Source organism: Pangasianodon hypophthalmus, chromosome 27 (assembly GCF_027358585.1).
Source record: "Pangasianodon hypophthalmus isolate fPanHyp1 chromosome 27, fPanHyp1.pri, whole genome shotgun sequence".
Lineage (NCBI taxonomy): Eukaryota > Metazoa > Chordata > Actinopteri > Siluriformes > Pangasiidae > Pangasianodon > Pangasianodon hypophthalmus.
This window is the reverse complement of record NC_069736.1, coordinates 14,019,974-14,037,394: the sequence shown is the minus strand read 5'-3', so window position 1 is coordinate 14,037,394 and position 17,421 is coordinate 14,019,974. Positions and strand designations below refer to the sequence as shown.

Genomic DNA, 17,421 nt, shown 5'->3' with positions numbered 1-17,421 from the left:
TTCCTTACGTCACAAACTCCATTTCCACGTAGCTACGCAAAGTTCCAAAAGTGGGAGGGGCTTAGACTAAAAACTAGTTAGCAAGGCTGCTCAGAGATTTCACTGATGCTTTAATGAATTCATTGTTTAGGTTGTTTCCTAAAAGCATTACAGCTACACTATATCACCAAAAGTCAATGTGACATACGTGAAAATGTATAAATGTGACAGTCAGGTGTCTACAAACCACAGAATGTAGAGCTTTATGGTGATTTACGGTTTACGGGGCTGAACTACGCTTCCCTTCATGCAGCTCTCCTGGCTGTGGCCACGCCCCTCGTGCGTTTGAGTGACAGGTTGTTTGTTTCAGTGCAGCCAGCTGCCGGACTGTTCCAATCCCCGCTGGAGTGGAAACACGGGGGGAGGCAGACAGTCCTCTCTTTTCTCCCTTTCCCGTTTTTTACCTCGTTGTGCTTTGCTTTTTTATTTCACCTTTGCTTCTCCGTCTTTCTCTCTCTCTCTTTTTTCTATTCTTTCTCTTTTCAGTGCACAACTTTCCCTATTTTTTTTTCTTCGCCACCCTTTTTTTCCGCTCCGTTTGAAGGTTCTTATTAAACCCGTTCCATTTTGCTTACAGCTCGAGTTATTTATTTATTTATTTATTTAGTATTTTTTTTCTTTGCCTTTTTTATATCTACATCTACATGTACACACACAAGTAGAATAGTCGTTTATCTGTTTTAGCTGTGCCCCAAATGAGAAGACGCAAAAGATGGAACTGCACATTTTAGAGCACAGCCTGAAAGTAGCCAGTATAGCAAAAGAAGGCATCCAGATTTGCACTCACGGATTAATCAAACTCGCTTTCCTGCCTTCAAAAACAAGGTGAGTAGTGTGTGTGTGTGTGTGTGTGAGAGAGAGAGAGAGAGACAGAGAGAGCGTGTGTGTGAGAGTGTGTATGTGTCGTCGAAATGAATGTCAAAGCGCAAAAACATGGAAATTGTTTGTATAATCGCATCCTGAGTGGCTTCAGGCCAGTGTGCTAAACAGCTAGCTGTGTATCTCTCTGTCTCTCTCTCTGTTTCTCTCTCTCACACACACACACACACACACAATTTTTACCCTTCCATCCCCAAACTTCTTCCTTCTCCTGCTGCATTGTCAGTGAATAAAACAGTCATTCTTGCTGCATGAACCTGGTTTTGTTTTGTTTTGTTATTATTCCCCTCTCTGTCCTTCCTCTATTTCATATTAATGAACTAGCAGGTTAAAGGTGTGTGTGTGTGTGTGTGTGTGTGTGTGTGGCAGGCGTGCAGCTTGTCTTATTTTTCCCCTCCGTTAAAAAAAAAAAAAAAACAGTGCTGCTTTCATTTCTTTTTTCTCTCTCTTCGTTTTCAGCACGCCTTCGTTTGAGCTTTTGATTTGAACTCTTCATTGGGTGATCACGCTTTAGCAGATTCGTCATTGTGTCAATCTCAGGTTTATTTTCCTCCTTAAAGCCCAGCTTCTACATTATTCCCCTGCACCATGTTCACCCTTCCTCTGTGCTGCATGGCTGCCGGAAAGCTGTAAACAACTGCAGTGAAAAAGAGGAAAAAAAAGAAGCAGGAGCGGGGAAAAAAGAGAGCTCTAGAGGTGTTTGCTGCACCTTCGTCTACTTTCCTCCCTTCCTCTTCCTTCCTTTACCTTCCTTCCTTCTTTCCTTCCTCTACCTTCCTTCCTTCTTTCCTTCATCTGCCTTCCTTCCTTCTTTCCTTCCTTCCTTCCTTCCTCTACCTTCATCCCTTGCTTCATTCTTTCCTTCCTCTGCCTTCCTTTTCTTCCTCTACCTACCTTCCTTTTCTTCCTCTACCTTCCTTCTTTCCTTCCTCTATCTTCCTTCCTTTCCTTCCTCCACCTTCCTCCGCCTTCCTTCTTTCATTCTTTCCTTCCTCTGCCTTCCTTTCCTTCCTCTACCTTCCTTCCTTTTCTTCCTCTACCTTCCTTCCTTTTCTTCCTCTACCTTCCTTCCTTTTCTTCCTCTACCTTCCTTCCTTTCCTTCCTCTACCTTGATTCCTTTCCTTCCTCCCTTCCTCTACCTTCCTTCCTCCACCTTCCTTCCTTTCTTTCCTCTACCTTCCTTCCTTCTTTCCTTCCTCTCCTTTCCTTTCTCTACCTTCCTTCCTTCATTCTTTCCTTCTTCCACCTTCCTTCTTTCCTTCCTTTCCTTCCTCTACCTTCCTTCCTGCACCGATCATCAGTGGCATGATATATTGTTATAATATTATCATCACCTCCTCACGCTGTTTTATTGAGCGATGTCTGGGATTCTAAAATAATCTTTGTTAACCATATAACATTCCTTATTATTCTTTTTTTTGCCCAGCCATCATGTATATCTTTCCCAGAGAAGTCGATCCCATAATTCTGCTCGCCAGTTGCAAGCTATTTTTAAGTAATGAAATTTATACCACAGGGCTGTAGAATACTCGATTCATTTTGTACAACACCATCTCTGACACTAACGTTAGCGTCAAGTTTATAATAATAACTTTCTAATTCTAATAGGTTTCTATAGTAACAGCTCGTTCACAGGGACACCTCTGCTCTCAGGATAATAAGGAACAGATTATTATTAGTCATTGATATGGGGAGGTTTTCTGTGAGGAGATGTTTGTTTAATATTTCTTGGAAGGAGTCTCCAGTGTCACTGTGTTATTTTGGGAGGAAAGAGTGTGAGAGAGAGAGAGAGAGAGAGTGAGATACTGGTGGTGAAGCGACTCTTTCTATCTTAAGTGAGAGCAGGAACTCAGTTGTCTCACGGATGTGCCACAACATTGAAGCGTAACTATAAATGGTTAAAAGTACAATGTTTTGTTTAATAAATAAAAAATGATAATCGTTGACTAACTGCTGTTGTATAAGAGGAATAAAACTCTTCGGGACATGCTGTTATTGGTGTCGAGATAACCGCCCTGTTGTTGATTATTTTCCTAAAACAGGATGCCGCAAAGTGTTTTATACACGTATGTCTTATATATACAATAGCATGATCAGATCATATGATAATTTTATATCAAGCTTCATAGTCGTGGTGGGAGATATGGCAAAAACATACTGTATCTCATAATACCTAACTATTTTCATTATGCATCACAATATTCAGTTTTGCTCAGGTTGAAGTAACATCCTCACTGCTTTTAACAGAACCGTGTTAAGTGTTTAACCTTCTTGAAGTACTGAGAGATTCAGAAAGATGGTTGATATCGATGCATTAAAATGTCAACCATCCCAACCCTCAGCCCACATATAGCCCAGACACAAGCTCAGCTAGAACCCTGGTATATATTTTAATCATCAATCATGTATTACTGAGCATTTCTAATTCTGGCTGTGTGTTTAGTTCAGGTATTTTAGATGTGTGTATTGATTTATATATTGATGGGTATAAATAAGCATGTGGGGAAAAAATGACAACTCATGCTTTTTCTTTTGTGTTTTTTTTTTTTTTTTTTTTAATAAATGAGTGAGTTAGAATTAACCTGAAATTACATCACGTGTTTCATCCCCAGCCATAACTGCCCAAGGAACAAAAAAAAAATTAAAATGAATGATTTGTACACCCGGTCAGATACCATTGTCTTGTTTTAGACAGTGCAGTCAAAACTGCTGAGTGTTGGAAATATTCTGATGCGCTCAAAAAGTGTATCGTGGCGTAATTTATCGTGATTAGGGCTTCACATCAGCCAGCTCGACCTCCAGTCCTACTGATTTGGACATTTAATAGTGTGGACATTATTTAACAGTGGCATGCAGCAGCGTGTAGTGGCCCTCGGCTTATCAGGCTTTAAAACCTGCTTCACACTGATTCGCTGCTTCTCTGCAGAAGATTCTGTGCATCCGTACTGTTTACTGCCTTCTCGTTGTGTTTGCGGACACACGGTCCTGGAGGCCATCTCCTCTCCTGGATTTAGCGAGGCGTGAGCCGGAGCCCTAATGAGCCCTTTTAAAGTGAGCGTAGGTGGAGTTAAAGGCTCCCCCGCTCCAAGTAATACAGTCCTGTTAGTCACTCAGCTAATGCATAATGGGCCCAGGGGTTTTTCTTTTCTTTTTTTTTCGATTCTGAATGCAGATTAAGCCAGGCCTTGGACACTGAAATCGTTCTCAGTCCCAATCCTTCGATGAACAAACCTGCTGGTATTTCGATGATTGGATGTTATCAGGCAGCCCATGGAAACGGAACTTGGGCTCTGTGTGTGTGTGTGTGTGTGTGAGAGTCTTGATGAGATTTAGTATTTATCTGGAGGCGATATGACGTTGAGATACCGAGTCTTTCAAGATAGTACATCACTCTGGTGTCCTTGTTTGTTTATGGATCAGTCCTATCAGCACTTGGCGGATTCCATGTGCCCAGAGCTACATACTGATTTTTTTATTTTTTTTATTTCAAGAAGCGTAACCCTTTTCCCAATTTTTCCAGCAAGATCATAGCGTTTTTGTTTATTTATTTTTTATTCCATTTCAGTCCCATTCCTACCATGACGATGATATCATTCAAGGGAAAAAGCAAACATCCCTTCTGGAAAACAAAAGGGAATTGAAAATAAAATTCTCCATTCTTGATGCACACTAGTGTCTGAGAAAGAGACAGCAGCTGACAGACATTGAGAGATGTAAATTTGCGAGTTCCTCTTCTGTCACAGGAAAAGGCTATTAAAAACAAGCTCGAGCAAGAAGGGAGACTTGTTTTCGGATTCCTTCTGCCAGCAAATGCAGCCTGTGGTCTTGTATCTAGCTGTGAACAGTGTGTCTTCAGAGTCGACTATTGTGTCGGCTCTTTTTTTTTTTTTTTTTTTGCTCCACAGGCTCTGGGGTGTGTTTTCAGTGGCTTTTTGGTATAGTATAATAACATGATTTAACATAACTTCCTTTGACAGACCCTTTCTCCTGTTTTTTAAAGACTGAATAATTCCGCATACCTGCCTTGGCAGATGGTGTGTGTTTGCTTGTTTGTTTGCTTTCTGCGTTCTCTGCGAAGTGTCTCGCGGTGGTGTCGAATGCGAGCGGTGACAGCCCAGTGTGTGAGGAGGGGTGTGGCGAGAGCCGCTTACCGTTCACAATGCTGTTGAGGGCTCTCGTGCAATTAGCTGCCTCACTGTTTTAGCTGACGTCATCAAAAGGGAAATTCAGCTGTGTCATCGGGGACGAAGTGTAACGCAAGACCCCCCCTGTCTGTTCGTGCACAACACTGAAGCACTGTTTGATTTTGAATTTTCGTGTCCGAGTTGTGTATACACACCCACAATGCAACATGGTGGATTTTAGCAACAAGTGAGATGCAGTTCCAGGGCCCTTTCTTAAAATGCACTGAGAAATAATATAATCGGCAAAAAACTTCAAATCAAACATTTTGATTAGTAATTGTAGCTGTTAATTCTAGTTCTAGCTGGATTTAAAAGAACAACTCCACGCAGAAACACATTAAATATGTTTATATCGAAATATTTGTGACGTGATTAGCGATTCTGGTGATAATTTGGTGCTTGGTGCTGTATTTTCATGCTGTTGTTTCCAGTTGAAGTTCGTGGTTGTTTGTCGCTCCGACGTCACAGGCAGACATCTCTAGCTAGCTAGTCTGATAGGAGGGGAAAAAAGAAAGAAACGATTTCAAACATAAGTGATAACACTCATTTTTAGGTGTTAGCTCCTAAAATCCAAAGAGCGAAAGCTTCTTTTCTCACTCACCATTTTTCAGAGAAATTCAGAGTAGGAGTAGTTGGGTAGTGGAGACAGCCAACATCTAGTTAGCAGTCTATGAGATGACGAGTGCGAGTATTGACGTGAATGTTGAAGCTTATGGAAGCTGATCTGTTTGAGCAAAGTGTACAGGTTAGGAGGTGAGAGAGCTGGACAGACTAAAGTGCTGTTGCATCGCTCTCTTTAGGTAGAGATGAAGCGAGGGCTTAATGCCACATTCGACTAAAACTCATAAGTCAGAATTTCCAACCTCTGGCTCGGGAAGACCAAAGAAAATACCCCCCTCAACTCGGAAAGTCGGGAAGGTCTCCTCAACCCAGTGTAACTCCCAAAGTAGCACCTCTTTACAGTATAAGAAAATGCAAACAGACCATGTTGTTGATTTGAACTAAAAAGAGACAACTCAGAATATCGTTAAAAAAATGAATTTGCAAGGCACTCAGGGTGGATTTTACCTTTAAGGCAGCGAAAGGAATAAGCCTATTTAATTAGGTTTTGGATTATCATGTTGTCAAGTATGTGAGTCACAAAGGAGAAGATTTGTTGCTCCAGTTGTCTGATTCAATGGCCAGCAGGTTCACTGCCTCTCTCTTACTTGCCTCTAACATTTTGAAAATTGAGAATTTTACCAGTGTTGTTGATGCGTAAGCGACCATATACGCGCAGAATTACTCAACACCAGGTGCTTTTCTTTTCACTTTAGACTGTAAACACCTTTCCTCAACACAGTGCTTCCCCTCGGGCGATTTTGAAAAGACCTGGTCGTGCGCCGTGAGAGCTTCCCAACAGCTAACAAAACCCCTTTGAGACATTCTGCCCTATTTTGGCAGCATCAGATAAGATCCTGCTCTCCAGAATCAACAATCCTCCTGGTATACCCCTCCACCCCTTCTGAGAGGAAAAATAATATGGGGGCTGATTTGAAAGGCCATAAATAAGTACTCCCCTCACCCTGTATCTTGGGTCTGGTTTTACGAGTGGCATAAAAAGGTGCCTGGCACCCTGACGTGTGTGTGTGTGTGTGTGTGTGTGTGATGGGTTCTGTTTGCATAGGCCGAGTCATGTGGCAAATGTATTCAAATACTGTTCTGTTTTGCAATATCTCTCGAGCAATGTAAAAATAGACTTCACAGTTAATGCAGTAACATTTAGCATTTTTTTTTTTTTTTTTTTAAGACTGTATGATTAAAGTTTGCTCCGTAGATCTAGTTCCCTCGTATAGGAGGCTGGATGGTTGTTAAACAAGAGCTGTTAGTATGTAATTATCACAGAGAAGTATTCACATGTGTTTTGTGATCTGTGTCTGCTGTCTGCCACCATTTTACCCCCCATTTCCCAGTCACCGACTAATTTTGGGGCTCACCAACTAAACAGACAAACAAGACGGTATAAAAATAGCTCCTTTTTTGCACTATACCTCCAGTTCTCTTTGCAGAACAGACAATCCTTCCCAATCAGTATTTGCTTCACTTTTTCCCCCCTATGTCTCTCTTTTCTTGTTTCTGTACACATAGTGACATGACAGACTCTCACATTTATTTCCATGGAAAAGCGGGATTTTTCTGGGATCCAGCGCTCTTGTCTGCTATCAAAGATTGTGTAGTGTGTGCACAACCCTACATCCACCAAACGAATGATCGCAAGCAATTAAACTCGTGTAGTGTGAGAGTGAGTCAATGATTCAGAGTTTTTGAAAGTCATGTAGCATGTGCTTGGCTTTCTCATAATAGCACAGGAACGCTTGGACCCCGGACCCCATACTCAGCAAGTTTTCTTTGTGTGTGTTTGTGTGTGGTTCACCACACCATCATAGCGTTCCAGAATATTGGCAATGCATTTCAGAAATTCTGAACTTGATGCGCGTCCAGATATAAACACATTTGTCTCCCTTTCCTCCTCTACAGATGCAAGTTCTTCAGTTTGACCGAAACCCCCGAGGATTACACCATCATAGTTGACGAAGATGGCTTTAAAGGTACGTTTGGTGGTTCTTGAGCTTCATTGGCAGAAAAGAAAGATCACACATCCTCCCCCATCTCTACTCACTGGCAATGTTTGACCACATATTGCTTCATCAGCCACTTCGCTTCCATTACGGGTTAACCGAGGCCAAGCTGTCAGCCCGTTTGGTTTGTGGTTGACTGAGTGAATGTGTGTCATTACACCCGGGTTGCCAGGGTCACCATGGATACCGGTGGCTGTGGGTCATGAAGCAGGTGCAGGTATTCTAACCACGTTGACGATGAAAAAGGTTATGACCCACATCTATTAAAAATGCTGTTCGTTGGTGTGGAGATGAACAAAGCCATAATTTCCTGTGCGCTACTTCTAGGTGGTTTATTGACCTCATTCATTCAAAAGGTTAAAGGTATTAAACTCCTCTAGCTTCTGCTACACTTCAGTGACTCTTCTGCCTCTTTTTCAGAACTGCCCGAGTCGGAATATCTCAGCGTAGCGGACGCGACATGGTTAGCTCTCAACGTGGTGTCGGGGGGCGGCAGCGCCACCAGCTCTCAGCCAATCGGCGTGACCAAAATCGCCAAGTCCGTCATTGCCCCCCTGGCCGACCACAACATCTCCGTCTTCATGCTGTCCACCTACCAAACGGACTTCATTCTGGTGAGTCGCAGAGTTAACAGGATATTCCAGAGCTGCACTATTTCCTACAAATATCTCATTTTATTTAAGTACAAATCTAACTTTGCCATTGACTTTTTTTTATTTCCCTGCCAACAAGTGTCAATATCTTCTTGCTGTTACCTCTTAGAGGAATCTCTGTTGCCATCTTAAGGGTTGTTGTAACGTTTTATGAGCTGCAGTGAAATTTAAAGTTAGTTAGGTTCCTTGTAGAGGCTTGAGGATTGGAGTCAACAATGCTGCTGACTTCAGCACAAGCTTCCTTTATTTCTGTTGGCTAGTTCACATACCAGAGGCATTGAAATCCTTGAAACTTCAGAACATCTGACTCAATGAATTTAAATCAGGTTTCACTAAATCATGTGGCCAAATATTCCAAAAAGTGGAAAATGCTGCCTACTCAGGCTGTAGTCGAAGACAGGAAGGCATTGTCCACATTTGCAAAGAATGCAGATGAATTTTCAGAAACATTCTGAAAATAGATAGTTAGATTTTTTTTTTTTTTTTCAAAGCAGAGTATATCAGTTATTTGCTTTTCTACATGTCCTATAATCCAGTGTATCAACTTAGTAACCAGTCAGGACAAAAATGGCAGCAGAAAATATGAACTTTTGACTTTCTGATAACGCATGTAGCTATCTTGGCCAAGCCATGATTTATGCCCCATTCAAAGCGAGACTGTGACTGTTTCCTCCCTGAGACCTGGAGTGATAGAAGAGCTTCTAAGACACTAAATTATGAGACAGCCAGAGATCAACAAAGCTGAGCTATAGTCTGTTAATTACTATTGTTATCCCTATTATCTCTGCCTGTTACAACTCCTCAGTTTTTTACAAGCGGCTGCTTTGTAGCTGATACACACTTCCGAGTCAGGAGGGGAAATTAACGGGGGTGTGTTAAATTTATTGGAATGCAGGGCTGCTGAGTCTTCATGTTCTTCCAGCCAGAAATAGAGTACATGCCAAAGAACTTTGACACTGATTAAAGTGGATATTATGGAACATTTCATTTATGAAATATTTGTTTATAGTGTTTTTCTTGTGTAATTTAAATCCGAATAATGCAATAAGTAAGGAATAAAACAACGGGGCATGCTTTTACAGGAAAATAATCAGCAGTGGGGTTGTGTGTCATTATCATTACCACCCCAAAGTGCTTTATTCCTCTTATACCACAGCAATTTGCCAATGAAAACAATTTAGTATTTATTAAAAAACGAGATGTCATTTTTTTTTATCCGTTTATACTTACGTTTAATGTTGTGGAATGTCTGCAGAACAAATTAACTTTCAGTATTACAGCTATAAATAGTCGTTTTCTCACCAGCCTCTTTTTTTTTTTTTTTTTCTTTGTCTTGAAGTTAATAAGACAAAAAAAATGTAGCCATGTTACCAAGTTAGAGCTTTAAACCTGACTGTTACAAAGTGCTGAAACTGGAGACTCCTTCCATGTTAAATAAATGTCTCTTTACAGAAAACATCACCATATCAAGAGTTACACATTTTCTTTAATCCACTTACCATACAAGTCCCGGTGTAAATGGTTACTATAGAAGTTATAGTAAGAACGAGCTCCTTAATATAAACCTTGTAGCCGGAACTATTGTCAGAACTGCTGTTATAGAAAATTAATCGACACCTTCTGACCAATCAGATTCGAGAATTTGAGAATGCTGTGGTATAATGTTAAGAGAGGGAAAAAAAAAGCCAGTATCGAAGGCAGCATCTACGTCATGGCTCACTGAACACCAGAAACCTGTATAACGTTTTGCCAAAACATTTCATGATTTTTCGCTGCTGTAGTTGTGTTTTTCGAACTTATTCCAGTTAATGCATACACAAATCTGACTGTCAAATTCCTTGCATATTCTACATGCAGGGCTGTATATTCTCACTGTTAACAGTTCTGCTTGCACAGTGCATTTCACAGTAGAATAGACATCTAGTCCCGGCTGAAAGGCACACAGGGGAACGCAAAGAGGTGCTTCATTGTAGAGGTCAGCGTTTTGATCGGAACAGTTGAAATGTTTCATCTAGAATATTGGATTGTCTGGGTCAGGGGTTTCAGACTCCAGTCCTGGAGGACCGCAGAACTGCCGAGTTTTAACATTCTGCCTCATTTAAGACAACATAGTTAACTAATTACTAATTGCCTTCATGGTCTGACTTTGGTCAGAACACCATGTACCTCATTTCTGTAGGGTAGTAAAAGGAGCCATTTTAGGTTTTAAATGTCTGCTTTAAATTGTTGCTCCTTGATTGAATCCGCGGTGTAGCAGCCTTTCAGCTAAATATAACTCGCAGTGCCCTCTGGTGGCTCAGGTACATCAAGCAGACTGCGGACAATTAGTGTAACGTGTACAGCGCTTCATTTTGTGGTGGTTGTCGTATTTCTTTCGGATAGTAATGGTACACTTATTTCCCAGCGTGAACACCACATTGCATTACTCGCACTGAAGTTAGCCAAAGTGCGCCGTTTGAGACGCGGCATGTCCCGGGATGTGTTTTCCTCAATCCCTTACTGTTTTATGAAAAATAAGCAGCCTCTTCCTGCCATGCATATGAAATCTGTAATTTAAGCATATTACATGGGAAAATATGCTGATGTCTCAGCTAAAATTTATTTGATTGTTGAAGAAAGAACAAGTGCCCATTGAGCTAGAAGAATAGAAAAAGGCAAGACGCCCAGACTTGTCCACTATGACAACTGCTCGTGCTTGTCATCTCAGCACATTTTTCTCTTTGTGTATAGCGACTGTGTGAATCTCCTTTCCCTGCGCACACACACTTATCAGCTATATTCTCTCTCTCTCTCTCTCTCTCTCTCTCTCTCTCCTTCTATGCCCCCTCCCCCACAGCCCGCACGCTCTCCAGGACCTGTTTATGAAAATAAAAAAAGACGAAGCTGATGGTAATCTGGAGGTGGTTATGTAAAGAGGATCAGCATGGCCTCTTGCTGGAATTCACCGGAACGTTCTCCTGGCCCACAGCCTTTTTGGGGGAGGGAGCAATGAAAGGTTGTTAAAGAGGGGGTTAGGGGGGTTGTTGTTGTTCATCCACCTCTCTGACTCGGGCCAGTGCAGATCCCCTTTGCTTCTCCAGCTCCTCACCCCGGGGTTTGTGTGCGTTTTATAAATAGCAGGGCCTGTCCTAGCCTCGGGAGCTGGGCCCAAGTGAACCCCTTTATCTGACTCATCGGGCCGGGAGACAAAACCGACGCCCATGTTTCTCACTTGTTTTAGTATTTGTTTATATATTTCTGCAGCCCAGATCCGACCTATTTTTCTATTGCTTGTGGAACTGCAATCTCTCTTGTGAGGCTCTGTACTGCAAAATGGGAAAAAAAGGTTCAGGGTGACTATTTTTCTCTTGGAAATATTTGCTTTTCAGAAGTTAATGATAGTCAGATGTAGCCGTCGGGGATATTGTATTGCTTTTCCTATGCTGACAAAATAGCCCGTACAGAAAGGAGATCCACAGGGGTTGTCCTTGAAACTTTTTTTTTTTTTTTTTTTTTTTTCCCCCTCTTCCCCTCTCTCTCTCTCCCCCTGTCTACCGAGTCTGTTTTGCATGGGCTCTGTAGGAAATATTTGAATTTCAGTCCAATTGTTTGCTCAAGACATCCTTGAGTGTGTTTTTCTTCTTTTCTCTGTAATGCATTTGGGAGATTTTGCTGTTGTTTGAAATGCAAATGTGTGTGTGAGTTTCTCACTTACACAGGCCTGGTGAGTGGACACTTGTTATTTCCTTAACAGAGACACTCTTCACTGGAAATTCACTGCACAGTCAAGTTTAGTAACTCCTCAGAATGCTTGATATCAATGTGCTGACTAAATTGACAGCTCAGATTACAGGAACACTGGCGGAAACATAGCAAGGAACCTAACAATTGTGTCAAAGCAGTGTAACTAATCCTTTAAACATAGTGTAGGACTACTGAGTGCCTTTTCATACCAAGTGATTGTGCTTTTTTTTTCTTTTTTTTTTTTTTAAGTCAATATACACATAGCCTCCTATACTAGTAATGTGTGTGTGTGTGTTTTTGTTTTTAAAGCAAATGGCTGTAGGGTGTAAACGTCTGATATAATGTGTTTTGCAGTAAACAGTGAGGGACAGCTAGCACTAGCGTAGTTCATTGTTAGCCACACTAACATTATCCCTTTATCTTGGTTTAATTTAATGGCTCTCAGTCCCGGATATGGTGCCCTCATGCCCTGTGCAAATTTGTTTTTCCTCTAATCTCATACACCTGATTTAAATCACCAGCTATTTTCCAATGAGATAAGATGAGAGATGATACACAGCTGAAGCTTTGTTCAGACAAGCAGCTCAAATTTGATGGGAAAGGTTTTCTACACTTTGAACAACAAAGAAAATTCCCACATGCATTCCTGCAATTAACTGGACTGGTGTCACAAATCCAATAAATTTCTGGACACGTGACTTGGTATGTAAGATTAAAACAGATCATTCACTGTGTTGACATTCTTGACAACATTTGCAACAGGAACAACATGGATGAAAACCAGCTTAAGGGCAGGTGGAAATTCTGTCTCAGGACAAGACCTTGCCCAAATGTAGTACCAGCAGAAACAAACATGGTGTATGCAACTGTCTTCTTTTTTTCGTAGTAAATTTATTGAGAACCATCATTAGACTTTGTTCATTCATCTTCAGTACATCTTCAGTAAGGGGATCCGGAGCACTGGGTGCAAGGCAGGGATACACCCTGGAAGAGAACGCCAGTCTATCTCAGGGCACCATGCACACACATTCACACCTAGGGGCAATTTACTTGGAAACCAGAGAACCTTAACCCTCAAGTGCTCAGTTGTACCCTGTCTCACATTGGATAAAAGCGTCAGAGGTAAATGTGAAACTCGATACAGAAAGTAATCCGAGCTCAGGATGGAACCGGGGACCCTGGCGTGTAAGGACTTAGTGAAACAAAGTTCACAAGGGTTATGAGAAGCTTAAACATCTTGGCAAGCTTACAAATCTCCATACTGCCTGCATTTGGCAGTGTTATTGCTCTAATCACAGGCTTGTGTGTTCACCCACTACGTTCTTCCACCTGCCATTTGTGTAACACAGAGAATGAGGCCTCCACACAACATCTTCGGAAGTTCTTTTTCTCCACAATTATGTTCTTTTGGTTGCCAGAGAGTTGCCATGTATATATTGCCGTGTCACAGCTCCAGGGTCCCCAGGTCAATCCTGAACTCAGACTATTGTCTGAGTTTTGCATGTTCTCCCCAAGTAGTGTTGGTTACCTTTGGGTTCTTTTGGTTTCCTCCAGGTTCTCTGGCTTCCTCCCATCTCCTAAAAACATGATGGAAGGTGGTTTGGTGATTCTGAGTGCCCCTAGGTATGAAAATGTGTGTGCATGGTGCCTATGATGCACTGGTGCCCCATCCATGACCCTGACCAGGTTAAAGTCATTACTGAAGATGAATGAATGAATATCCACCTTGGCAGCTAACAGGCTAATTTTTGCTTATTCAAGAGTAATGTGCAGGAATTTGTACACTAACAAGCAATGTCGATATGCAGAGGAATGCAAGTACAGTCCAGACAAACAAATCTGGTCACCAGTTTGGTAACCCAATGTCTTGTTTCTTTCTCATTAAGAACATTATCCCCATCCCTGTGGTTTAACTACAGTTAATTACAATAACATGTCAATCCTGTTTGGACTTTCTAAAGCATATCTCTCTTGCGTTTGTTTCTCTGTGTCCAGGTCCGAGAGAGGGATCTCCCCATGGTCATGCACACGCTGTCCTCCGAGTTCACCCTCCTCAGGGTGGTCAACGGAGAGACGGTAGCCGCCAACTGCTCCGGAGTCACCAACGGTTTCGTCAAGCCTAAACTTGGTAAGAAGTTCTTTACATGCACAGGGGCTTGAGCTGACATGAGAGTTCATTTGTGGCACCAACGACCCCCACTTGGCTCTCTGATAACCTATGCATGCCTGGATAGCATTTTCCATCCATCTTTGTCTCTTTGTCTCTTTCTCTCTGTCTCTGTCTCTCTCTCAGTCCCACGTCCCATCATTCACCCTCTCTCCAGTCCCAGTAACATGTTCTGCGTGACGAGTCTAGACCCAGACACACTGCCCTCTGTGGCCACCCTGCTCATGGACGTCATGTTCTACTCAGGAGGGTAAGAGCCTCGCCTTCTCACATATGGCCGACCCTGAGAGCCATCTGCTAGCCTGATAGGAGAGCAGCGCTGATAGACGGGTGGAGCTCTGAAAGAGAGCTTTATAGTAAGACGGGAAGGAAAAAAACCACCTCAGTGTACCCATACTGCTTTTAGAGAATATGTATGAAAGAACTTGGGCTGTCAATTTTTAAGGAAGTCCACTTTGCTGAACTAGATGATCTAGCATTCGATGATCTTGCTCATAGTGCAGCGTGTAAGTAAATGGTTATAATTCCAATATGGCTCATCCGATAGAGACGTAAATCAAATTAAAGCTGACATTTTACACTTTGACCTCATTCTCTCTGTGTTATTTCAAGTCCAGCATGTTTGATTACACAGCCAGAGCAACAAACCCATCGCTGCCAAATTTAATTACAGACTGCGCAGTGTAAGCTCTTGTCAGTCCTGTTGACTGACGTACAAGCAATCAGCTTCAAAGACAGCCTGTACTTACATTACTGCGCTTATTAGAGAAAGAGAAAGAAGCACTCAGCAGAGTTGCTCTTCTGGTACATGTCTCATTTCAGAATTTTGCTGAACTCTTGACCTCGCTGCACTGCGGTAAGAAAAGCAGGCTGCGCTTTAGACTGGATGTCTGTTGCGTAATATTGAGATTCCCTGCTGTTGCTTTTGTTCATGACAGAGGGAAGGAGGCAGGAGCACAGAATGAGGATTCAGGACACATCCGCTTCTTCTCCTTCTCCCTGATCGAGGGCTACATCTCCCTGGTTATGGACGAGCAGACAACTCGAAGGTTAGGCCCGTCTCTCACCTTCATTATTCTTAGTACAGGTGGGCAGGTGTGTGTGTTAGTGTGTGTGTCATCACTAGTGAGAGGTTTGATTGCACTGGAATATGGAAACTTGCATCTGATTAGAAAATGGCCTTCATAGAATCACATGAGTCGTCCACAGAAACTTAAGTGGTTTGCTGAATCATGATGATCATGAGTTTTTGTTTTTGATAAATAAGTGGTTTCATATTTTTGGCTTGCAGTGTTACATGTCTGGTGCTGACTTCCAGTTTATTTTGCTAGGTTCCCCAACAACGTCCTCTTTACCAGCGCTTCAGGAGAGCTTTGGAAAATGGTTCGCATCGGAGGACAGCCTTTAGGATTTGGTGAGTTTTAAGACACAACTGCAAATCTCTCACCAACTCCGCTAAAGCCCCAATTACTCTGACCTGCTGAAAAACCCTGACTAAATATAAAGCAGATTTTTGAATAGCGAATGCAAACCACATAATTCATTTTTGTCTTGTCATCAGACGAATGTGGGATTGTGGCCCAAATATCTGAACCTTTGGCAACAGCTGACATTCCAGCCTACTACATCAGCACCTTCAAGTTTGACCATGCTCTGGTAAGTGTTTTTTTTCTGTTTGTTTGTTTGTCTGTTTTTTGAGGGCAGATAGCACTTTCCTCTGAGTGTGTTACACTACCCTGTGACTCAGCATGAGCAGCAGTTTGAAAGGTTTGGGTGGCTGATGTTAGCCACGTGTTAGCTTACACACCCTCCCCGGTTGGTATCTGACATCTGGATGGGAATAAGCAAATGACCAAAATTGAAAGAAATTGGGGTAAAATCCCCCCCTAAAAAGAAATACCATAGTTCCTTGAATAGGAAATGTCTAATGTCGGCCATCTTGGTTTTCCGCAGGTTCCAGAGGAGAACATCCAGAGTGTGATCGGAGCCTTGAGGACCAATGAGAGCACAGGACAGTGAGATTGGACACGAGCCTCTCCGAGTCCCTGCTAGATTATCATTTTCAAAAGTGCCAAGAGCTTTGTGAGGACTGCTGTTGGGAGGGGGTGTGGGGGGTGGTGGTAACGGGAGCTGGGGGTGAGAATGAAAGGTGTGTGTGAGTGTGTGTTTGTGCGTGAGAGAGAGAGAGAGAGAGAGAGAGAGAGAGCTAGCTGGGTTGCTTTAGTTGCACTCTCCCACTTTCATTAGACTGATTGTGCCAATACCTGTCCCTCAGCCTCCTGCTCCAGAGTGCATCCTTTTCTACAGGGACCCTCAGCTAGTGTGACTGCAGTGTTAGATTTTTCTCCTTTCTCCCCCTCTTCCTTATACCCCCCCCCCCCCCCCCCCCCTCTCTTTTTTTTTTTTTTTTTTTTTTTTTTTAAACTTTCTCCAGACCCCATTTCACCATGACAACAAGGCCTACTGAGACGTGGGCTGGGAATATTTTTTTTTTCCACTCCTCCTCACCAAAACGATTCCTGATTCATTGCAAATAACCACAGTGTATTAGCAACCGGTCCTCTTTAACAGAAGGCCAAGAATGTACGCCACAAACGTTTTTGTACAAACGTTTATTTCATTGCCCATCCCTCTTCTCTTACTGTGCCAAGTCACTTTAGGCCTAAACTGACTCCTCGAGTGTGTTTTTGTTTTTTTGCGTGCAATTTGTTTTAGTGATATGGATTGATCACAAGTTCAATTTATGAGGGGAAAAAAAAAAGCTTTTTTTCATCTGTTTGTGAAACCGGTTTTCTCATTTGCCCCCGTTTCACCTAAATCCTGTGTTCTCGTTTTCAATGCCAAGTCACTGAATTATGAATAAGTTGTTGTTTTTCTTGTATCCAAACTACAATCAATGGGTTTCTGTGCTCCAGCTCAGAGTCAGCGTCAGTCCGGGGCGGAGATTTATCAGATTGTAATCAAACACAGCACGGCTGACCTGGCTCTTGTGCTTTTCTGAATAGAGGGGAAAAATGTAGTCACTATATCACTTCTTCATTTTTAATTTCAACTGAAAAACTAGAGAATGGATTGTGCAATTTACTGTACACTATTTTTTGACATTTTCTTCCCCCTTTTCACGTGTGAAGCTGTCTTCTTCTAAAGGAAGCGAAAG

General features: G+C 42.2%; 1 protein-coding gene across 1 annotated transcript; it reads left to right on the top strand.

The window, feature by feature from the left end:
- Positions 1 to 347: 347 nt before the first annotated feature.
- castor2 (cytosolic arginine sensor for mTORC1 subunit 2) lies at positions 348 to 16,643 on the top strand. The gene is made up of 9 exons (XM_026922406.3): positions 348 to 864; positions 7,621 to 7,691; positions 8,142 to 8,335; positions 14,093 to 14,225; positions 14,391 to 14,514; positions 15,203 to 15,313; positions 15,596 to 15,678; positions 15,826 to 15,920; positions 16,218 to 16,643. Exons 1-9 carry the CDS (start codon positions 752 to 754, stop codon positions 16,281 to 16,283), a joined length of 990 nt encoding a protein of 329 aa, XP_026778207.1. The 5' UTR covers positions 348 to 751; the 3' UTR covers positions 16,284 to 16,643.
- Positions 16,644 to 17,421: the final 778 nt, after the last annotated feature.